The 26,237-nt window shown below is 31.2% G+C and overlaps 1 protein-coding gene across 2 annotated transcripts in view; it reads left to right on the top strand.

Annotated features, from left to right (window-relative positions):
• The window catches only part of LOC114328142 (uncharacterized), a 60,471-nt gene extending 35,436 nt beyond the window's left edge, over positions 1-25,035 (top strand). For both annotated transcript variants that reach the window (XM_050662689.1, XM_028276918.2), the window contains exons 3-7: positions 5,141-5,263; positions 5,324-5,359; positions 21,164-21,281; positions 24,792-24,859; positions 24,928-25,035. In XM_050662689.1, the coding sequence (XP_050518646.1) occupies positions 5,141-5,263; positions 5,324-5,359; positions 21,164-21,281; positions 24,792-24,859; positions 24,928-24,945 (363 nt within the window). In that variant the 3' untranslated portion in view covers positions 24,946-25,035. The remainder of the gene's footprint in view (positions 1-5,140; positions 5,264-5,323; positions 5,360-21,163; positions 21,282-24,791; positions 24,860-24,927) is intronic.
• The last annotated feature ends 1,202 nt before the right edge of the window (positions 25,036-26,237 follow it).

Here is a 26,237-nt window from a genome sequence, read left to right as displayed (position 1 = left end):
TAGGAAAATGGCAAAAGTAGAAAAGGACAAAGGTAATAATACGAAGATAGGATATATGAAACTGGAGATTAATGGGAAGGAGTGGAAATGGGACCATATAATGAGAAAATTATACAAATTCACAGAAACATCGGGTAAAGGACTCCAAAGAAGTAATAAAAAATAATGAGACCGGACACACAACAATGACGACCAAGGCAATGAATGGGAAAAGAGATAGGGAAAAAGATGATGCACAGGTTAACAAGGATGAAAATAAAAAAAAACGGGAAAACTAGATTGCAGAAAAAAGGAGAGATAAAATGGGAACATGGAATGTGAGAAGCATCAACGGAAAAGAGGAAGAACTTTTAGAAGAAATGATAAAAAAAAATTGAAATACTAGGAATAACGGAAACGAAGATGAAAGAAAAAAGTCTTAAGAAAATACACAAACGATATTGGTTACTTTGGGTAGGAGCGGATACAAAAGAGAGAGCAAAAGAAGGAGTCGGGATAATAATTGCACCGAATAGACTACAACACGTTATAGAAGAAACATTATGTTAACCAGAGAATATTATCGATGAAAATGAAACTGATGGACGAAGAAATATGGACAATAATAACAGCCTACGGAGTAAATGAAGATGCAAGAAAGAAAGAGAAAGATAAATTTTTCGAGGAGCTCCAAATGCAAATTGATAATGGGGAAGAAAACATAATTGTAATGGGAGATCTAAACGGTAGAGTCGGAAACAACAACATCGGAATAGAGGAGTGTATGGGGAAAGAAGGAGAAGAAATACTAAACAGAAATGGTGAAGGAATAATAGAAATATTAATGGAGAACAAACTAGTTATAACAAATACAAAATTTAAACATAAAGATGTGCACAAATACACGAGAGTACAAGACAGCAGAAACGAAAAATCAATCTTAGATTACTTTTTGGTAAGCAGCAACAAATGGAAAAGAGTACAGGATACGAAAGTGAAAAGAGGCTCAGAGATTGGCAGTGACCACTATCTAGTAATAAAGAGAATTATAACAACAGAAGAAAAAGAAGAAAAGGGAAGAAAGGTAGTAAACGAAAAAAAGAAAAAGTTACATATTAAAAGAGCAAAGATATAAGAAGAAATTCCAAGAAAAATTAGATAATACTCTGAAAGGTAGGGCAAAAAAATACAAATATAGAAGAAAAATGGGAATATCTAAAAACCAGCAAAATCAAAGCAGCTGAGGAAACTTGTGGGAAAACAAAAATAGCAAATACTGACATGAGGAGAACGGAATGGTGGACGGAAGAAATACGAGAGAAAATAAAGAACAAAAAAGAAAAATGGAAGAGACACTTAAGTACAAAACACACGGAAGATTACGAGGCATATAAAGAAAAAAGGAAAGAGGTTAAAATAGCGGTCAAAGCAGGAAAGGAAAGGTCATGGGAGAGATTTGGACAAAAAATGACAAAAAATTACAGGGAAAACCAAAAACTCTTCTACGGCGCATTAAAACAACTCAGACAAAAGAAAGAGCACACGATGCCGAATATAAAAGACAAGAATGGAAACGTAATAACAGAAGAAAAACAAATAATGGAAATATGGAGAGAATATTTTAAAGAGCTAACTCATGCAGACACGGTCAACATATGGGAGATACAAGAAAGGAATGAAGAACAACAAGTGAAATCCATAACAAGAGAGGAATTAGAGAAAGCAATAGAAAGAGTAAAATTGGGCAAAACACCAGGCAAGGATCATATTAACCCGGAAATGATAAAATTCATGGGGACAGAGGAATGGATAGCATGAAAGAACTAATGAATGATATCATAAATAAAGCAGAATTACCAAAGATCAAAGATAAAATATATATTATCTTTATCCCTTCTACCCTGAGGTGTAGGGATCTGTTTCTGATTCTTTCAGTATTTTTCCTTTTTCGCAAATTTCTTCCATATCTTTCTATTCTCTGTGAATTTTTTGGCATCGGTCCATGTTGTTCCCCTCTTTTCTAAAATATCTATTATTACTGCATTCCACTGTCTTCTTGGTCTACCACGTTTTTTCCTTTCTATATTTCTACTTTCCCAGATTCTTTTAACAGGTATATAATCACTTATTATTTGTAAGTGTCCCCACCAACCCAGCTTTCTCTCTTCTATATAAGATTCTAATGGTTCTATTTCTAATTCTTCTCTTATTTTTATATTCTTAACTCTATCTCTTCTAGTTACTCCGATTACTCTTCTTAGATATTTCATTTCTATTGCCTGTAGTTTACTTTTATCCCTTTTGGGATAAGTTTTGTATACACTCATTCCCGTTTTCTTGATATTTCTCATCTATTTACAAATCCATTGTTTATTGCATAATATATTTTATTTGTTTTTTGTATGCTATAGTTTATATCTATTTCTTGTTTTCCGTTTTCCTCAAATATTACACCTATATATTGAAATTTACTCACTTGCTCTATTTCTACCCCATGTACTCGCATATTTATCCTTTTCCTGTTTATATCTATTACCATAGTTTTTGTTTTACTCTTGTACAATTTCATACGGTATTTTGTTACCTCACTCCATACTATCAAGCTGTCTCGTTTTCACGTTTCCTGCTGTAATAACCACATCATCCGGAAATGCACATTCTGTCATCCCTGTTTGTTCTAATTTCCTATATCCCATGTATATTGGTTTAGTTCTTTGTTTACTTTCTCTTATTATTTCATCCATAAATATTATGAACAAGAGTGGACTCAATCCCCCTCCCTGTCTAACTCCTACATTTGTAGCAAATTTTTCTGATATCATATATATTATCACACAATTATTTGTTTCTTTATATAAACCTTGTATTACCCTTATTGGTTTCTGATTTACATTTTTCTTTTTTAAACATTTCCAAATAGTTGCTCTATTTGCTTTATCAAATGCCTTTTCCATATCCACAAAGGCTAAATATATGTGTTTCTCCGCCATCCACTTCCTGTTAATAACTTCTTTCAAAGTAAATATATGATCGTGTGTACTTCTACCTTCTCTAAATCCACTTTGAGATTCTGTTAGTGTTATTTCTGTGATCAATCTTACTCTTTTCTCTATTATTTTCTCGTATCAAAATCAAATATTTCAACGTGAAATAACCAAAAAATGAAGCAATTTTCGGGGAAAACTCATTAAAACTTTTTTTAGATGTTAAAAAAACTTTAGGTATTTTTATTTTTTATAAAAGTTTCTAGAATCAAAACTAAGTTAGTTACGCTCAAAAGAAAGTTGGTTCTTTTTTTTTTGGTAAAACTTTATTTTGAGTGTAACTTGCTTAGTTTTGATGCTAGAAACTCGTATAAAACATAAAAATAAAGCTGTTTTAAGCACTTTAGAAAAAGTTTTAATGTGGTTTCCCCGCAAAGTGCTTCATACTTTGGTTATTTCACGCTGAAATATGCAATTTCAAATTTGATGAATAAGAACAATTTTTCATAAGCTACTACTTTGCTTTTACTGGGCTTCATTTTTTTTATAAGCTACATTTTTGCTAAGAATATTTTTTCGATCAAATACTTACTTTTTGATATATTTGCGAAAAACGCCTGATTCTTTTTGAACAATAAACATTTTAACTTGTAAACAAAATAACTAGTACAATTGACCACTTGATCACTTCGGTGGTAGCACTGAAAACTACACAGTATCACCGTATTTCACGTTCATTTACTGGGCTATAACACGCATAAGTTTGTGTTACACAAATCGCATTTAGTAATTTTTTAAAGGGGGCCCCATTTCCAATTCAGCGGGGGGGGGCGACGGAATTTGTTACGCCCCTGTCTACTACTATTTCCTAGTGATACTGCTGATAGGGTTCGTCTGGGGGCTGTAATAGAAACGCATATTCTAGTACGCGTTAGTATGCTATTATCACTTTAAACTAACTATTGTCATAAATATCCAACCAAGCGTGTTAAAATTTAACTATATTTATATGGCTAGTAGTTTACTAAAATAATTATTTAGAACACATTTATTATTTTTAATAATGTTTTAGTTAGGTATCGAGATGTTTGTAAAATTATTGCCTACATAATATATCTACCTGGCGTTCTAAAAATATTCTTTCGTAAGATTTGGGTGAACATCTACAAACTGATGGTGTCAAATGGGCAGAACGTTGCCAAGCAATTTTCGGGGAAAACTCATTAAAACTTTTTTTAGATGCTAAAAAAAATTTAGGTATTTTTATTTTTTATAAAAGTTTCTAGAATCAAAACTAAGTTAGTTACGCTCAAAAGAAAGTTGGTCCCTTTTTTTTGGTAAAACTTTATTTTGAGTGTAACTTGCTTAGTTTTGATGCTAGAAACTCGTATAAAACATAAAAATGACGCTGTTTTAAGCACTTTAAAAAAAGTTTTAATGTGTTTTCCCCGAAAAGTGCTTCATATTTTGGTTATTTCACGCTGAAATATGCGATTTGGAATTTGATGAATAAGAACAATTTTTCATGAGCTACTACTTTGCTTTTACTGGGTCAATAGACTTCATGTTTTTTATAAGCTACGTTTTTGCTAAGAATATTTTTTCGATCAAATACTTACTTTTTGAGTTATTTGCGAAAAACCGCCTGATTTTTTTTTTAACAATAAACATTTTAACTTGTAAATAACTAGTACAATTGACCACTCGATCACTTCGGTGGTAACACTGAAAACTACACAGTATCACCGTATTTCACGTTCATTTACGGGGCTATAACATATATAAGTTTTTGTTACACAAATCGCAATTAGTAATTTTTTAAAGGGGGCCTCATTTCCATTTACGCGGGGGGGCCCCGACGGAATTTGTTACGCCCCTGTCTACTACTATTTCCTAGTGATACTGCTGATAGGGTTCGTCTGGGGGCTGCAGTAGAAAGGCATATTCTAGTACGCGTTAGTATGCTATTATCACTTTAAACTAACTATTGTCATAAATATCCAACCAAGCGTGTTAAAATTTAACCATATTTAATATGGCTAGTAGTTTACTAAAATAATTATTTAGAACATATTTATTATTTTTAATAATGTTTTAGTTAGGTATCGAGATGTTTGTAAAATTATTGCCTACATAAAATATTATCAACCTGGCGTTCTAAAAATATTCTTTCGTAGGATTTGGGTGAACATCTACAAACTGATGGTGTCAAATGGGCAGAACGTTGCCATGCCATTACTGGAGTTACCGAAGAAGAAGTCGAAGATGCCATGAAAGGAATATTTCCAGACACCTTTGGGGTAAACAACTTGTCCAGTTTGTCGAATTTTTTTATTTTAAAAATTATTTTATTTTTTCAGCCATATATTACTTGTCTTTGGTTAACTTCAGAAGTGGTAAGTTTGTATAAATAATTAGATATAAAGCTATTTTTTATTTATTTAAAGTGTAGTTTAGATTTAGTTCAGATACACTTGTCTTAAGATCGTAAGCGCAAAATTTCGGGCCAATGCATTTTAAATGCACACATTTTTTTCGAATCCTGAGAAAACTAATAGATATTTTTGAAAAATTTAAACGCAGAATGAAAGATTACATTATTACCGAAGACCAAAAGTATTCTAGAATAAACAAAAATTTGCTTTTAACCTTCGGATGACCAAGCGGGGGAAATTGAGACCCCAGCGTATGTTTTTCTTTGATAAATTCAAAAGTATTTTCAATTTTTAACTCACTATTTTTTTATTTGACTTTAATATCATTGTAGATATCCCCATATTTTGAAATAAAAACAATTCTCTTTATTTTACGAATAAAAAATATATTCTGAAGTTGATGTTTAGTAAAATACCGTCTATAATGTGTAATTCCAAGTAGTTTTACGCTAATGACGTCGACTTTGCAAAGTAACAAGACATTTACTCAACATACACACTACACATGACACTAATACTCATGTTGTGACTGGCTGAATGACATAAAATCCATGCCATAAAAAAAATTAAAAAAAAGAAATAAAAAAAACTTCATTTTTTTGTTAAATGTCATTTTTGACATTTTTGACCTGGGGTCATTTTTCCCCCCCTTGGTCATCCGTGTAACAAAAAAAGGTTGGTCATCGGAAGGTTAAATGAGATATTTGAAATTAAAAATCACTCTAAATTTTCTCTTCTTTGTCACCCTTGTATCATATTAAAACAAATATTATTATAGAAGTTTTCATATAATTTCGGCCTTCGGTAATAATGTAAAATGTTTCATTCTGCGTTTAAATTTTTCAAAAATATTTTTTAGTTTCCTTTGGATTGAAGATGCATTTAAAAAGCATTGGACGAAATTTTGCGCCTACGCACTTAAATAATTGTTTAATTGTATACAGGGTGGGGCATTAGTGTGACAAAGTCCAATTACTCATTTGTAGTAAGAGATACGAAAAAAAATTATTTAGGTAAAAGTTGGGGCACACATAGTGCCATAATTTAAAAATATTCTAAAATATACAGGGTCGTCCGTATTGACAGGGTGACACAAACTTATGTTTTTTTTAATGGAACACCCTGTATATTTTTACATTTTTGGATTCTCCTCGATGTTTCCTTTCTTAAAATATATGGTTTTGTGATATTATACGAGGTAGTTTAAAAGTTAATTACGTTTTTTTGTTAATTTCGTAGCAAAATCTACACCCTGTAGAATTTTAGTGATTTGACAACAAATTTTTATTTTATGTTCAAACGATTTTTAATTATAGTCTGCTATTGTTGAACATTAACAGTATAGCGAAATGTTTAATTTTAGTATATAGGGTGGGTCGAAACTCGGAATGAGTATTTTCTGAGTTTTCTTAAATGGAACACCCTGTATTTAAGTATTGTAATGAAATGATATTTTATGGTACTTTTTTATTTCTTAAGCTTTCTCTATACCTCAGTTCTTTAATTTGTAAGTCGTGATTCTTTAAGCCAAACATTAATTGTAAGAAAAATTACGTGAAATTTTATTAGGTGGCTGTGAAAATATTTAATCAGAAATAATTTTTGGAAAAGAAAATGCATCATAATCTAGTCTGATCTCTAATTTATTACTATTGGATGAAATATCCAAATAAATTCGTGGTTAAGTTTGTTGGTGCGCAAAATATTAATAAAAACATACAATATTCTACCTCGTCGGGTATGACACTAAATTTCCTTAAAATTTGACATTATACTATTTTTATAGATCCAGTTGCTTTGTTACCATTACTAATATGTATTTTTCTTATGAGAAACTGACTAATAAGATTTTGGTGCTAGTGGAATCTAACAAAAATGTGCTACTAGCAATAAGAATTTTTCATTAGAAATTCCCTGATAGACGAAAACTAAGAAGAGAAACGTTTAAAAATATACTAGAACGGTTTCAACGGACTGATCACTTAAATTATGATAAATCTGCTCGAATAAAACTATTGTAAGTGAAGAAAACAGCAATTATATGTAATCCTTAGTGTCACTGAGGATCTGCATATTAGTACAATCGTTCTTACAATCTAAGTATCTAGTCTGTTGAAACCATTTTAGTATAATTTCAAAAGTTTCTCTTTTTGGTTGTCGTCTATCAGGGAACTGCTGATGATAAATTTTTATTGCTATTAGCTCATTTTTGTTATACTCTCCTAGCACAAAGCCATTTTAATCCGTTCCTCATTAGAAAAATTAATATTAGTAATGGTATCAAATCAACTGAAACTATATAAATAGTATAATGTCTAATGTTTAAGCAAAATTTTGTGTCATAGCCAACTAGGCAGAATTTTGTATGTTTGATTCATATCTTAAGCACCAACAACCTTAACTACGAATGTATTTGGATATCTCATCCAATATTAATAAATTAAGGATCAGGCTAGATTATTATGTATTTTTTTTTTCGAAAAATTACTTTTGATTGGATATTTTCACGGCTACCTAATGAAATTTTACTTAATTTTAGTTGCAATTAATGTTTGCTTAAAGAATGACGAATAACTTACAAATTAAAGCACTTAGGTATAGGGAATGCTTAAGAAATAAAAAAACCATAAAATATAATTTCATTACAATACTAAAATACAGGGTGTTCCATTTAAGAAAACTCAGAAAATACTCATTCCGAGTTTCGACCCACCCTGTATACTAAAATTAAACATTTCGCTATACTATTAATGATTAACAATAGTAGACTATATTAAAAATCGTTTGAACATAAAATAAAAATTTGATGTCAAATCACTAAAATTCTACATTGTGTAGATTTTGCCACGAAATTAACAAAAAAACGTAATTAACTTTTAAACTACCTCGTATGATATTACAGAACCATATATTTAAAAAAAGGAAACATCGAGGAAAATCTAAAAATGTAAAAATATACAAGGTGTTCCATTAAAAAAACATAAGTTTGTGTCACCCTGTGAATACAGACGACCCTGTATACTTGAAAATATTTTTAAATTATGGTAGTATGTGTGCCCCAACTTTTACCTAAATAACTTTTTTTCGTATCTCTTACGACAAACGAGTAATTGGACTTTGTCACACTAATGCCCCACCCTGTATGTAATGTGTGCTCAGATATAACTATTAAAAGGCTGATTTAAATTGATAAAAAGTAAAATAATTAATTTAGTTGTGGGAATTTGAAACTAGCATATTCCGAACTAATAAAACGGTAACATAAATGTCTAAAAAACCTCTATTACATCGTTCATTTGGAAGAAGAGGGTTATAACTAAAGTGGACTTTACATTACATGATTTATCATGTGATTTGTCATACGATTTGGTCATGGAGTGAGATTTACATGTTCACACTGTGTGAATTGTCATAATATTTTGTCATAAGCATTGTGTTTTATCATAAGTATTGTCATGCAGCTCGTCATGGGCCAAATCATATGATAAATCACATGATAAATCATGTAGTGTAAAGTCGACTTAAGAATTTTCACTTTTTCAGTAGAAAAGATTTAAGATTCATATTAGTTTATTTCATTTATTTCGCGCAGTGTTTATTGAGATTATAGGATTTAATGATTGAGTGTGATAGATTTCTGATCTTTTTATCGCTCTGTCAAGAATTTCTTTTTTAAGATATCAGGTTTAGAAAAAAAACTTTGATATAACCTTCTTTAATATAGAAATGTTATCTTTTTAAAGCCCTATGTTTGCTCATTAAGTTACATTTTAGGAATTGTATTAATAAAGTATTATTAAAAATGCCATTATATCAATTATAATTTAATAAATCTTAGTAATTAATAAAACATTAAAAAAAATTAAATTAAATTGTTCGTATCCCTTATACAACACAAAATTAAACATAAATAAGTCTTCTTCTTCTTCTTCCTTCTTGTATGTAGGCTTTAAAGCCTGTTTCTTCTTCAATATTATCCTCCTAAATTGTTTAGGTTATCGCACCACCTTTGTCTTGGTCTGCCAATACTTCTTTGTCCATTTGGTGACTTATCTCGTGCTATTCGGACTATCCTATCCTCTGCCATTCTAATAATGTATTCGTTCCACTCTTGTTTCCGTTTTGTCACCCATCCATTTATGTCTTCTATATTGCATGATCTTCTTATGTTTTCGCTCCTTTCCCTATCCAACAGACTTTTCCCTGATATTCGTCGGAGTATTTTCATCTCTGTTGTTTCTAGTAGTCGTCTCGTTTTAGATGTGTCAGGCCTTGTCTACGCGTGTATGTTAATATAGGTCTAATTGCTGCTTTATAGATTCTTGCTTTTGTGTCTTGTCTTAAGTGTTTGTTCTTCCAGATTGTGTCATTAAGAGATCCCGCCGCTTTACTTGCTTTTAAGCTTTGTTGTCGTAGTTCCTCTTCAACATCTCCGTAACTGGTTATATCTATTCCCAGATATCTAAACCTTGCTTCCTGCTTTATTATTTTCCCATCAATTTCGATTTTACATCGTAGTGGGTATTTAGATGTTGTCATACATTTGGTTTTTTCTGCTGATATTATCATATTGTATTTCTTGGCTGTTGTATTAAAGATGTGTGTTAATCTTTGGAGATCGTCTTCTGTCTCGGCGATTAATGCGGCGTCGTCTGCATAACACAATACTTTGATTTCTTTATTCCCCATTCTGTAACCATGACCTTTACGTACTGCTTCTATTATTTCGTCCACTATTATATTAAAGAGCAGTGGGCTTAATGAGTCACCTTGTCTGACTCCACTTTGTACTGGTATAAACTGCGTTAGTTTTCCATTTATCTTTGCCTGTATTCGATTATGAAAGTAGATGTTTTCGATGGTTTATATAATATTGATTGGTATGTTTCTTCCATACAGTAAATGTAAGACGTCTTCGACTTGGATGCGATCGAAAGCCTTTGTCAGGTCTATAAAACATAGATATGCTGGTTTATTGTACTCAATGGCCTTTTCTGTGATTTGTCTCAGTACAAATACGGCGTCTACGCAGGATCTTCCGGATCTGAATCCTTGTTGTTCATCTGATAAAGTTGTTAGTTTATTGATTTTGTTGGTTAGGACTTTTGTGGTTAGCTTAAGTGCGGTGTTTAGTAGATTTATACCTCTATAATTGTTGGGGTCTTCTTTGTCTCCTTTTTTGAACATTGGTATCATTATGCTGTTTCGCCATGCGTCTGGTATCTTGCAGTGCAATATTAGTTTGTGTATAAGTTTTGTCATCTCTAGGGTTATACTTAAATATATATATATATATATATATATATATATATATATATATATATATATATATATATATATATATATATATATATATCTAGGGCTATACATAAATAAGTAATAATAATAATACCTAATTGTTTTTGTTTACAAATATTTGTGAAAACTTAAATAGTATTCAGGAAAACATTACGTTTCTCTATAGGGCTTTTCATTCACAGTCATTTGTTTCGAGCGTCTGTCAAATGTCGTATAATCCGTGTATATTAATATTATACACAGACTATACAACATATGACAGAAGCTCGAAACAAATGACAATCGATGAAAAGCCCTATTAAAGACAACAAGCATTTGTTGTGAAATTAAATTAATCCTTAAATAATACTACAGTTTAATTTATAATAATTTACTCAATAAAAAAAAAGGTAATTCACATACCTATAACAAAATAACTTTAAAGAATAAGGTAACATTTCACAAAACTACTTTTTGCGCACATTATATTGCTCCTTTTTTATGATGAATTATCCAAAAAAAAGTTACAACTAAGGAAGTATCCTTCTATCAGAACATACCGTTCACTTTTAGTGTTATAACTTTTAAGAAAAAAGAAAAATTTTATCTTTACTTATAACTCTATGTCCCAAAAATAAATCATCCTTTTAATTAAACTAACTTATTTTTGTCTAGTATATTCCAAGATATGATTGTATTCTCTAAACCGAATAACGTTCTGTAGAGAAAGTTAGGGGAAAACCAAAGAGTTACATCTGCCATCTCTCGGAGACTAGTGTACTTACACATGTAACTATTTTTTCCATTGTAGAAGTCATTATTTGGAAGGTATTGATGCAATAAAAAAAACTTTAATATTTTGAGATGTAACCCACTTCTTCCAAATGAACAACATGTAACGTGTCAGTTCTTTCCATTTTCGTTTCTAAAAAAAATTAAACAAATTTTATGTAAACTAGCAATTCAGTTAGAGGCCTTGTCTTTATTCTTAGTTTACCCGAAATCTCCTGAAAGGGCCATTCTAAAAATTGCCGTTATACAGATTGTTGAACGTAATCTTTACAATCATATTCACTACCTATTAAAGTTCTGTTGACATCAGGTACAAAAAAGAATAGTGTTAAACATCCCTAACACTGTTTCAGATTTGTGTGTCGTGTGTCACAAGATTTTCAGTAATACATTTTTAGTTTAGAAATACAGTCGAACCCGCTTATGAGAGTACCGGTTATACGAATATCCCGATTTATGGAATATAAATTCGAGGTCCCGAAATGTTTCCATTTGCCGTTTAATAAATATATCCGTTTATTGGAATATGGTTTAGTAACCTAATACCGCTTTTTAGAATAATTTTTTCGGGTCAACAAATCAATTTTTACGTACCTAACTTAAAAATTTTAAATTTGCCTGATATAATGGTTTGTCGGTAAGAGCTTCGAAATCCTTCTCTTTTGTATAATATAATAATAATAATAATAAAGGACTTTATTTAAGGGGAAAAAATTACAGTCAGTTACAATAATAATAAAAAAAAATGTTCCCTATCATGTCCTGGTTTGGCGCAAGTCTAGCTCAAGGCTACTCAACTGAACCAAACCAGAACCCTAATACGTTTATATTTTTTGTCACTTATAAGATAAGTTACACAAAGGCTTTTATGTTAATTTATACTGATAAAAGAAAATTACGGATTGACAATTAATAATAACATTGAATAAATATTTTATTTGGTCTACAAATTAGCTAATAAATTAAAATTTAATAATTTAGTTGGTTTTTTAAGATTTAAGCACTGTTTACTTATTATGACATATTTAACAGGTATTTTTTATATTTGACTTTAAATGTATTTATATTTAATGGGAGGAAATCATTAGGAATGGAATTAAAAATTTTAACAGCATTATATGAGAAAGATCTCTGAAATATAGCGGTGCTATGTTGAGGCATTGTTAGTTTAATCCTGTTTCTGATGTTAAGGTTCAGTATATCGTTACGAAAGATAAGGCGTTCTCTAAGCGTAGTTGGTGAAGTAGGATTATTTATTATATATAATAAAAAGGTAGCAAAATGAAGAGTCCTTCGGTCATTCATTTTAAGCCGATTAACATCCTTATATAAATGTGATATATGATCAAATTTGCGCAAACCATAAAGAAGCCTGATACACGCATTCTGGACTTTCTGTATACGGTTTTTACTGTCACTGTCTAAACAAAAACCATAAATAAAATCACAGTAATTAAAATTAGATGAGACGAGAGCTTCACATAAATTTTTTCTTAATTTTTTGTTTAGGACATGTCTATCATTATATAATATTTTTAGAGAACAAAATGATTTTTGAACTAATTTTTTTACATGTTCTTTAAATCTAAGCTGTTCATCTAAAATAACGCCCAGGTTTTTGTTTTTCTCTACAAAGTTTAGTTTGGAATTATTAATTAAAATACTTAAATTTTTTTTAAGAAACTCTGTTTTACTTTGATTACCAAAAATCATAATACACGATTTGTCAGGGTTTAGCTTTAAATTATGATCCAAAGAAAGTTTATAAATCGTCTGAAGATCCTGATTAAGGCACTCCTGAAATTCTATAGTGCTCTAATTCAAAACATACATAAATCTGGGTATCGTCAGCAAACGCTTGCAGTTTGCAATATTTTATAGATTTCAATATATCAGACGTGTAAATAAGAAATAGCAAAGGACCCAATATCGAACCCTGAGGAACGCCAGCAAGTATTTCTGCTCTATTAGAATACTTATTATTAGAGAAAATTGACTGAAATCTATTGCTTAAATAAGATGCAATGAGCAAAAATGATTCTCCGCAAAATCCATAGTATTTAAATTTGGCTACCAGCAACTCATGGTTAATAGTATCAAACGCTTTAGAAAAATCCAAAAGTACCAAAGCAGAACACATTTTATTGTCATATGCTCTAAAGATATCATCCAAAACATTCGTTAGTGCTACTGATGTTCCAAAACCTTTACGAAAACCACATTGTGAGTTTGGAATTATGTTGTTCATAGTAAAATAGTCATACATTTGTTCATAAAGTACCTTCTCAAATATTTTTGACAGAGCAGGGAGCATACTTATAACTCTAATGTCATTATAACTTGTTGGGTTAGCTGACTTTGGGAGTGGCCTTCCTACAGAAATTTTCCATTGGTCTGGAAAATAGCTTATCTCGATGCAACAGTTTATAATATGTGTTATGTATTTATCAATGAACGGACTACAGTATTTTAACATAAGAGGTGAAATTTCATCCATACCGGTTGCATTGCTTTGTATTGAATTAAGAACTTTATTAACTTTATGTACAGTCACCATTTTAAATGAAAATTTTAAATTTTCTTCATAAGTATTATTGTCATAAAAGTTAATTTTTTCAGTACAGTTGGATTTTTGTTGTAAGAACGTCGCAAAAAACTGGTTGATGTCATTAGGTTCAGATAAACTAGAAGGTATTTCATTATTTTTATTGGGACATATGCTAAGATTTTTTAAAGCTTTCCACTGCTGCTTTGTATTACCCGTAAAAAAATCTATGTACTTCTTCTTTTCTCGTCTGACTGCGGCAACCGCCAAATTTCTCAAACACTTGTACTCTATCCAGTCCAATTGAAGTTTGGAGTTTTTAAATTTTTGCAGTGCTCGTTCTTTTTGTTTTAAAATCATTTTTATGTTTTCCGTTAGCCATAGAGCTTTGGGTTTGGTTACTAATGAGTCTTTAAAAGGTGCATGAACATCAAATAAACTTATAATTAAATTGTTAAAAATTTCAACTTTCTTTTCCATATTATTTTCATAAATTATATCATCCCATGGCAATTGTTGCAAATCGAGTAAAAAGTTGTCCAGTCTAAAGTGCTTAAAAGAACGATGTTTTATAATTTTGGGTGTTATATGCCCGGTTGCACCAACAGATCTTAAGCTTAAGTCGAGAATATCATAAGAATTAATATAACATAATTATAATATATTACAATAAGAATACCAAAATATAATAATAGACATAATTGATAATAAGGTAAGAATCTAAAATTATGGTGCAACGTAAGTGATACTCAAGGAGGCCCTATTTATAAGTAGATCTTAGCTAATCTGGAGCTTAAGATCTGTTGGTGCAACCAGGCATTAGTTATTTTATGCAAGCTTAGGTCACAATAGGTTAGTTTATGATCAGAAATATTATCCGCCGAAAATACTCCAGATTTAACGACTAACGATTTATTGGTTAAGAAAATTGGATCTAACAGTGTGCTCACTGTTCCAGAGATGCGTGTAGGTTCATCAATGATCTGCTCAAAATTGTAATTTTCAAAAAGAGGTATCAATGGATTTTGAAGATTGAAGAGATTAATATTGAAATCACCTAAACAAAAAATGTCGTCAACAACTGGATAAAGATATGAAAAAATGTTGTCAAAATCAGGAATTAAACTATTAAAATTAAGCTTAGGTGGCTTGTAAAACACACATATTCCATAAGTTTTATTCAATATTTTTAATTTAAATACCAAAACCTCAAGTTGCGCATTAATAGAAAAATCGAAATTTAGAATTTCCACGGAATACTGTGTTTTAATGTAAGCCGCCACACCTCCGCCCCTACCTAGACGATCTTTTCTAATAAAGTGATAGTTAGGAATATTAAAAACAGCTGTATTATCCATAGTATTTAACTAAGTCTCCGATAACAATATAATATCAAAATCTTTCTCTTCAATTAAGTTTTTAAATTCATTAAAATTGGAAAATAAAGAGCGAACATTCAGATGACCAATTCTGAAATTATTTATTGCCATTATATACTAATTACTAGGATGTTATTTATTTTATAAGTGACAAAAATAGCTTAAAACCTTCGTTTAACTATATTGGCTCTAAATATGCTTTTTATTAGCTAATATGGAACACATGTGTCACATTGCTAGAACAGCTTATAATGAAAATTAAATAAGATTATAAACAAACAAAAAGATAAATAACTGGATGTTAAACCACATTAGTAGTAAATTATCAAAACATGGTCTATATAAAAAGGAAAATCCATTAGGTATTAAGTAACGTTTACACGTATCCAGTAACTGGCGCCAGTCTCACTGGAATGCGAGTGCTTGACTAAGACAGCGCTGGATAGGTTCGTTTACACGTATCCAGTAACTGGCGCCAATCTCACTGGCACTCTTATTAAAAATCCTAATACGGCCACTGAAACCACAGGTACGACAGCGCCAGCGACTGGAACGCTGTGTTTACACGTGTCTACAACCACTGGCACGGGGTTAGAGGGGACGCGGACGAGTGCCACTGGCACGAAAAATAGACCAGCCTTCTATTCGAGACAGCGCTGGACTGGAACAAAAAAGCGTTTACATGATGCCAGCACTGTCGTTCCAGTGCGACTGGCGCCAGTTACTGGATACATGTAAACGCGCCTTTACTTACAGTTTTGACCAGTAAACAAGATTGATATATATATATATATATATATATATATCACCAGAACTATTTTTTTAATCGATTAATATCGGATTCATCCGAAATTCTATGAACGAAATTTTCACAATTAACATAAACATTTCCATTAATCACCCACGCACTTTTAAATGAAAAAAATATTACGGTTTGTCAGGTACCTAATAAACACGTTATTACTGTGTTATTAGTAAACGCTCTTTTCCCATAGAAAATTCAATCGTATGCCGACAAGGTCATAAAATAATATCATTTGTCTACAAATTTCTATATACTTACATATTTCTATATACTTTCTATATAGGTACATTTAGGCTATTGATTATGTACTATAGAAAGGAACTACAACGTTAACGGGGTTTTATTATTTCATATGATCAATGAATCTCTATATATGAAAAAACCGCGGAGTGCTACCATTTAAAGGGGTGCGTTTTTGAGAAATGGGTGAATTAGTCCCTGGGCACAGGTTACATTAGGGTGAGTTCTATGAACTTTTGGTACAAACAAGTCTACATAAAAATTGTTCCTGGTTAAATTCCCTATCTACATATCACTTTTTAAAGTCAATGATACTTTTTTTACAAAAATATATTCAAAAGAAAAAGCACAAAAAACCCAAAAGAAAGACATTTTGTTTTTTTCCCATAACTTTTGTCCACGAGGATATAGGTATAGACATTGCTTCACAGAAAAAAAGCTTACATATTTTCTCTTAAAAATGATGTTTGGGAAAGGTCATTATGATTTACAGTTTTCGAAATATGATTTTTCAAAATTTGCCACTCACAGCAATTTTGAGCAATTTTCCTTGTTATTTCGCAAATATTGTTCTGTAACTTTTTTCTACGCAACTTTAGGCATATGCAATGGTATATGTAAGATTATTTATGTAATATAAATCAATTACCTTTAAAATGTTCTACTGTATAATATTGTACGACTTCTTTTAAAGAGGTTATCTTTTTCAAGATTTTATACTTTTAACTAGTTTTTATATTTTTTACGATTATTTTTAAAATTTCAAATTATAACTTTTTTTCTACATTTAGGCATATATTATATAATAAAAAAGAAAGCTTATTCTATTTACTTTAAAATGGTGTACTATAAAAAATTCTAGGATTATTTTTGAATAAGATATGGTTTTTCAAAGTGTAATAAGTACTTGCATCGATTTTTGATTTTAGGATTATTTTTTAAATTTCTCATTACAACTTTTTTATGTGATTGTGTTATAGTCGGAGAGATAGAAGCGGATTTTGTGCTTGATAAGTAATATGGAAAAACTATACCTGGAGATGTTGAATTAGTTGTGTACATGACTTTCACCAACGACCTGAAACCAGAGTTGGGGCCGAGGGTAGTTATAAGGGGTCAAAGTCGTGGATTTTATTATTTTTTTTATGACGCTCATGATCGAGATAGTGAACCAAAATTTGGGAATAAGTAGGTCATGAGGTAACCAAGTACAATCTCCAGGGGTGGAACGCTGCGTGGCCGATAAAGGGGTGGGGGTAGGTGTGAATATAAAAAATATAAGGGGTTTTTGCGACGTGCTAGATTGAGATAGTGCACCAAAATTTGGGAATAAGTAGACCATGACTTAGCTAAGTAAAATCCCCAGAGCCGGAAACCAGAGTTGGGGATAAGGGTAGTTTTAAGGGGTCAAAGTCGCAGTGTTTATTATTTTTTAGTGACCCGGCACAACATTTGTCCCCAACGCAGAGTTCCGTCCCTGGAGATTTTACTTAGTAATGTCATGATCTACTAATTCCCAAATTTTGGTGCAGTCGATCACGAACGGCAAAAGACCCCCCATACATTTTTATACTCACCCCTGCCTACCACCACTTTGTACCCCAAGCAGCGTTCCGCCCCTGAAGATTTTACTTAGTTACGTCATAACCTACTTACTCCCAAATTTTGGTGCACTATCTCCATCATGAGCGCCACAAAAAACAAATAATAAAAACCGCGACTTTTACCCCTTATAACTACCCTCCTCCGCCACTCTGGTTTCCGCCTCTGGGGATATTACTTAGTTATGTCATGATCTACTTATTCCCAAATTTTGGTGCACTATCTCAATCACGAACGCCGCAAAAAACTCCTTATATTTTTGTATATTCACCCCTGGCCCACCCCTTTGTCGCCCACGCAGCGTTCCACTCCTGGAGATTTTACTTAGTTACGTCATGACCTACTTATTGCCAAATTTTGGCGCACTATCTCGATCATGAGCATCACAAAAAAAATAATTTAAAACGGAACTTTGACCCCTTATAACTACCTTCCTTCCCCACTCTGGTTTCCGGCTCTGGGGATTTTAATTATTTATGTCATGTTCTACTTATACAAAATTTTGGTGCACTATCTCAATCACGAACGTCGCAAAAAACCCCTTATATTTTTTATATTCACCCCTACCCCCACCCCTTTGTCGGCCACGAAGCGTTGAGCCCCTAGAAATTTTACTTAGGTACGTCATGACCTACTTATTTCTAAATTTTGGTGCACTATCTCGATCATGAGCGTCATAAAAAAAATAATAAAATCCGCGACTTTGACCCCTTAAACTACCCTCGGCCCCAACTCTGGTTTCCAGCCGTTGGTGAAAGTCATGTACACAACTAATTCAACATATCCCCGTATAGTTTTTCCATATTACTTATCACGCACAAAATCCGCTCCCAGCTCTTAGACTATTATGATTGAATCTTATTTTTTATACGTAATACTTTGGAACTTGACTCGGCCGGGCAGACTTCAAAATATGGATTAATTCCAATATTTACTGTCAAAGCTCCTGCACCACAAGCTTTGCTTAAAAAAATAGCATGTAAATGTACCAAAGGATGAACAAAAAACTGCGGTTGTAGGAAGATAGGAATTAGTTGTTCAATATGCTGCAAAGGGTGCATGTGCATGGGTACTAATTGTGGGAACTCTAAGATAACTGAGGTGTCAGAGGAAAGCTAATGCTAAAGAAGAGATGGACTTTGATTTTGTAAATTTTTTAAATGTCAACGTTTAAATAATTTTAACTAAAGTGATGTTTTCTAAGACCAATGTTTATGTAATTTTTGTAAAAGAAATAACTTTAAATAATACAGGTAAAAAAATATCAAAGAATCACTCGGTTTCCATTATTTAAATATAGATGATACACCATTTTAAAGAACAGAAAATAAGCCCTCTTTATTGAGCAATATATAGTATATTCATGTACAAGAAAAAAAGTATAATGAGATATTTAAAAAATAATCCTTAAATCAAAAATCGTTGCAAGTACTTATTACATTTTGAAAAATAATATCTTACTCAAAAATAATCCTAGAATTTTTTGTAATACACCATTTTAAAGTAAACAAAATAAGCTTTTTTATTATATAATATAATATATACCTAAATGTAGAAAAAAAAAGTTATAGTGAGAAATTTCAAAAATAATCGTAAAAAATGTAAAAAATAATATTTTTTTTAGGTATTATATAATATATAATATAGTGTTATATTATATATACTATATATAATATAATATATAATATATTATATAATAATATTATTTTATTTTTATATTATATTATAAAAAATCGTTAAAAGTATAAAACTTTGAAAAACCATAATCTCTTTCGAAAAGAAAAAGTCGTACAACGTTATACAGTAGACCATTTTAAAAGTAATTGATTTCTATTCCTATTACGTTCACCATTGCATATACCTAAAGTTACGTAGAAAAAAGTTACAGAACAATATCTGCGAAGTAACAAGGAAAATTGCCCAAAATTGCTGTGAGTGGCGAACTTTGAAAAATCATATTTAGAAAACTGTAAATCCTAATTACCTCTACTAAACAACATTTTAAAGAAGAAATATGTAGGTTTTTTTTCTTTAAAGCAATGTCCATACCTATATCCTCGTGGACAAAAGTTATGGGACAAAAAACAAAATTTCCTTCTTTTGGGTTTCTTTGTGCTTTTTCTTTTGAATATATTTTTGTAAAAAAAGTATCATTGACTTTAAAAAGTGATATTTAGATAGGAAATTTAACCGGGAATTTTTATGCAGGTATGTTTGTACCAAAAGTGCATAGAACGCACCCTAATGTAACCTGTGCCCAGGGACTAATTCACCCATTTCTCAAAAACGCACCCCTTTAAATGGTAGCACTCGGGGGTTTTTCATATGTAGATGTCCATTGACCATATGAAATAATAAAACCCCGTTAACATTGTAGTTCCTTTTAGCTATCTTATTTTGAATATAATCAATAGCCTAATTGCCACACACTTGGCTGTGTGTAGAAACAGCATTTTTCTATAAGATTATTTATTACCAATAGTTGATCGTTTGTTCGGAAGTCTTTTTTAAAACCCAATTCCAATTTATTGTCTAATCGTTTCGTAATTATTTTTTAAATAGATTATGCATATACATATTGACATAGTATGTTCTGTTATAACGAATATTCGGTACACTTATTTTAGCTAGTCACCAATGATCGGTTATTAGAATATCCCACTTATAAGAATGCACGAAGTGCGTATTTTGTCTGGCACGAAGGCTATTCTAATAAGCGGGTACTGTACTTGCATAAATCAAATCCAGTCATTATTTTTGAGTTAATTTACTCTTGTTCTTCTTCAGTGCCTTATCCGGTTTGGATATTGGCTAGATCATAATTTTGTTGACCTCTATTCGAAACAGTTCAGTGGAGATCATTTCAAAGCATTATTGGAGGTTCTTTAGCTACGAGAGATGACAATGTTCATTTCCCTTTTGCCTAATACTTTACCCTGCGTGACAAGATAAAGAATTCACCATTTTTCTTCGTTGTCTATTACGTGGCCGAAGTATAATACGATATTTTTCAAAATACATCTTTAGGTGGCCAGCTAATCTAGTGAACAATACATACACCTAGTAGATACTCATATAGGTCCTGTTAGTTAATACCAAATTATTAACTTAATTTTGAATTTTAGATGACTCCAACTATGGATATTATACCGGAAAAACTGCAATATTATTTGAACGATAAGGTTCTTAAATCAGATGAAATGGCACAATACATTCCATGTGCTGCCAATGCCAGAAAATTAGGTAAGATATTTATAATCTACACACTTATGGTTACATATTTTATGTATATTTATACATTTTTATTGTAAACTAGTTGACCCGTAAAACTTCGTACCGCCTTACAAATAAATAATGTATCAAAGTTTAATAAATAAAAATTCAAAAAAGTACTTAAACATATTATGTACATATTATAAAAGAATAAAAAGTGAAAATTTAGGGTTTTTGTCCCAAAAAGTAAAAAAAATGAGGGGGCGGGGGAGGCCAACTCCCCTTTTCCCTTAGGTTGGTCGTACCAACTGAGAAACCTTCCCGGATTCATGCGCAATGCACAACAACTTTGCCTAAGATCATCACATGATCAAATGCATATTTTACTATTATATAAAGGACATACAGGTATTACTCTTATTTATATAGAAGAAGATAAAGCAAAAAATTTCTATACATCACGAAGAAATTTCAAATTTATAATATTGTCTCTCTAACTTCAAATTGTTTAATAGGGACCTTGCACATTTTTTTTAATGTTAACATGTTAATATTCAGTTTTGTTTAAAAAAGAGTTTTCCAAAATTTCACGCTTCAATAACTTAGAAGTACAAATTCAAAATGTCCCCCTCTGTGGCTCAGTGGTAAGAGTGCCTACCTTTGGATAGAAAGATCCGAATGGTCGTGAGTTCGAATCTCACCATGGTCTGAAATTTTTCGTTTATTTTAAATTAATAAATGAAAATAGTTTCTGTCTGAGGGACCGCAGACGTTCGGATACAATTAGCGTCTCTTTGCAAAGACAATGACGTCGATTTTGCAAAGTAACAAGACACTTACTCAATACACACACTACACATGACACTAGGTACCTAACTGCAAAAAATTACCGTACCTACCATACCAATGGCCATTAGTTTTCTAGGCATTACCTAAATAAAAAAAAATTCAAAATCTTCTGCGTATTTAATAGTAATAGTAATAGTTCAAACGACCCGTGACGTCACATAATTATACTTTATTTATGTTTATGTTTATGGTTATATTTACATTTCAATGATATTTATTGTATGTCATTGTAATAATATACAGGGTAGCGAGAAAGTATAGAAACACGGTAATTTCTCGGAAACCGCTTGAACGATTGTTATAAATTTTCGTGGGTAAGGGTATTCTAATACGGGCGATATTATAGTGGTAATTACATTGTTGTCAAATCTTCCGTTTTTCTGGAAATCTAGTAAATTTTCTAATTTTAAATGTAACACCCTGTATATTTTTTGCGTTTTGAAGTCCTTAAGTAATGCTGATTATTTTTCATATGAGTTCCCTATACCTAAATGCCATAATTTCGGAGTTATTCCTACATTTATTAAAAAAAAAAATGTTTAACAAATTATACAAATTTACTTTTTTGGGCTGGGTAGATATTATTTTAGGTTTTTTAGGTCATTGGGAACAAAAAATTTCTTTTGTAATTTTCCTCAAAAGTTAATTGTTTTCGAGTTATAAACAATTTAAAACTGAAAAAAATCGAAAAATTACGATTTTCTGGGTTCAAAAACATAAGTAAAAAATATTATTTTTGAAACTATGAAGAGCCTAAATTGAAGTTCAAACCTTATTTTATCAGGCGCCGATAAGTGATTTGGTCTTATTTTATTCTAAAACATTATTTTTTAGTTGTTAATGCAGCCCGATAGCCCGTCCTCTCATATGAGCTTTATTAACAATTAAAAAAAAACAATGTTTTAGAATAAAATATCCCAAAAATTCTTATAGGGATTTCATAGAAAAAAGTTTGGGCTTCAATTTAGGTACAGTGGAACCCCGTTAACTCGGATTAATCGGGACCGCGGCTGATCCGGGTTATCGAAAATCCGGGTTAGCCGGAGAAAATGGTAAAAATTAATAAAATATGGTATACAGATAAACTCCGTTATAATTGGCACACAGACACTGGTAAACCACGTTCGCGTTCCGCACAAAACCACACATACAAAGCGTCGTGGGGAGTCTCATTTTTTAGCTTTATTAGCTTTGCACCGATTGTCCAAACTGTCTTTTGTTATCATTTTGAAACAAAATTCTTCGATTTTAGTTCTATTTTTCTTCCAATCCGATACTGTAGATGTACCGACACCATATGATGCTGCAAGATTCGCCTTTATCAATTCTACTTAATGCATCTAGTTTCTTTTCCATTGCCACTACAATATTTTTACGTTTTGTTGCCATTACGTAGACAAAAAAACACGCAAACACATAATCTGAATAGATTTACGAACGATTAAAGAATGGAAGCGAACAATACGGCTTTACTACTCACAATACCGTCTCAATCGCAACGATGTTATGTTATTTAATAACAGTGAAGACTAAGACCATTGTTTAAAAAATAATTTTTTAATAGTCTTTTCTAAACAATGCTAAGACAGTTTCAAGGATAAATAAAGGATACTACTTCAGGTGCCTGTTGTTTTCGATAACACGACAATGAACGTCGTGTGCCATGAGTCATTTTTACTATGGTATATGTAGTTCAAATTACACAAATACCCATTATCTCTCAAATATTATATTACATACATTTTTATTGTTGCAATGTTTGTCTGATAAAAATCGGTCCGGGTTAGCCGGACTTCCGGGTTATCGGGGGCCGACTTATCAGAGTTCCACTGTACTTCGTAATTTTAAAAATGATTTTTTTACTTGTGTTTGTGAACCTTAAAAATGGTCATTTTTCGATTTTTTTTCTTATTAAATTGTTTATAACTCGGAAACGATTAACTTTTGAGGAAAATTAGAAAAGACCTTTTTTGTTCCCAATGATCCAAAGAACCTAAAATAATATCTACCTGGGCCGAAAAAATTGATTTTTATAAATTATTGTTAAATTTTTTTTTATATAAATGTAGAAATAACTCCGAAATTATGGCATTTGGGTATAGGGAATATAACATGAAAAATAATCATTATTTCTTATGGACTTCAAAACGCAAAAAATATACAGGGTGTTCCATTTAAAATAAGAAAGTTCATTAGATTTCCAGAAAAACAGAAGATTTGACAACAATGTAATTACCACTATAATATCGACCGTATTAGAATACCCTTACCCACTAAAATTTATAACAATCGTTCAAGCGGTTTCCAAGAAATCACCGTGTTTCCATACTTTATCGCTACCCTGTATACCAGTGTGTTGAGGTTGGAAAACCCATCAAAATATTTATAAAACTGAGTGTCAGTGTCAAAACGAATACCAAACCTATTGAATTAATGGCGAAGACATCCAATACTACAATTATATGACGTCACAGCCAATGGGGACGCGTTTTGGGCTGGCTGATATAATTTGATTTTTAATCGTCTTAAGGGAGCCAAACGAAAGACAAAAAAAAATTATATTATGTTGTGATTTATAGCAATTTTTCAAATTTAAAATTTTTAATCTACACACATACTTGATTTTTTATATCATTAAAATTTTTCTTTAATTTATAGTTGATATTAAATAGTTCTTATCTTTTTTTCCAGGAGACGATGTACCCTTTAATAAAAAAGTCTTGGAAATGAACAAGTGCCATTACAAAATTAATCCAGATGTAAGTCAAATACAAAGATTTTATGAAATATTTAATTACTAATTTTTGTTTTTGTTTTCTTGTTTCAGAAATACATCATATTTTAAGACAGCTTAAGAGGAACCGGAACTCATGTCAAAAAACTTGGCTTGATACTTATTTGTAGAAACTGTAATATATATTCTCCACAACAATAAGTTTGTTTTATTTTGATGATATCTGTAATTTTGTATTCTGCAATTATTATTGTTATTGACTACCTCGAAATTGCAAACATACTGCTCCATAGGGAGGAAAAGAATCACAATGATCCATTGAAATGTTACGTTTTTTAGGCCATCCTTGCATTTCATAGAGGACTCAATTTTATTCTCTTAATGTGTAGGGGGATCAGTAGAAGCTTAAGTTTAAGTTTTTGCGGTCGCCGCCCTTGTCCCCCGGCCGCCGTCTTGGAAAAGGGGTGCAATTGGTTTTCGCGCTTTATCTCGTAAACTACTAACCCTACGGAAAATCTAATAAAACATAAAATGTAGAAAATTAAATTTTCCACAATCTTGTTTTTATTACTTTTTATCGTCAAGTTAGCAACAAAAAGGATATAAACAAAAATAAGTAAAAATTTTAAGGTTTTTAAGGTTATAACTTTTTTTCAGTTCATTTTACAATAAAATATTACTATAGCAATTTTGGAGAGGGTTTTTTAGCGAACAATTTCCACTTATTTATCTAGATTTTACAGCGCTCCAAACTTGACCATATTCTCGAACGCTCATAGGGATAAAATAAAAACTTAGGCTTATTTTTCTATCTTAATATTTTTTATTTATACAATTTATTATGATTTTAACATTACTATGCTATTATTCCTATCTATTTTTGACCTTTCTCCCAACTATAAAACTTAGAACCATAAGCATATTTAGAAAAGGCCCAAGAAGTTGTTTGAGGACAAATTCGACGGTCCAGAAGAAGAATGACGCAACCGCAAAATGCAAAATTCTTGAGGAGAGCAAAAAAACGATTTTTGAATATCTAAAATAGGGATTAAATGAAGAGTAATCGTCCAGGAGCATCGCTATGGTGTTTGTTTTTTGACAACGATAGCTTTTATTTTCATCGATATTGGTTCGAATTTCATTATCTTAATTTAATCGCCCCATTTTCAATCCCTATCTGCAGTTGCGTCATTATGCATCTGAAATAAGGTCTAACAGCGCGTATTTCAGTAACGACGCAACTACCTTATAGTTGCTCAGCACATTTTTACAGTTCGGTGTTTTTCTATCATCTTTACATAGTATTTTAGAAGTTAATTGCGCAATAAACAAGAATTGACAAAATTTGCAGTTACGTCATTTTTCTTCCGTACCGGACTGAATGAATATCTGCCTGCTATTAC

Source organism: Diabrotica virgifera, chromosome 9, assembly GCF_917563875.1.
Source record: "Diabrotica virgifera virgifera chromosome 9, PGI_DIABVI_V3a".
In the NCBI taxonomy this organism is placed as follows: domain Eukaryota; kingdom Metazoa; phylum Arthropoda; class Insecta; order Coleoptera; family Chrysomelidae; genus Diabrotica; species Diabrotica virgifera.
Note: the sequence above shows the minus strand (reverse complement) of the source record. Positions and strands in the feature narration are given on the sequence as shown.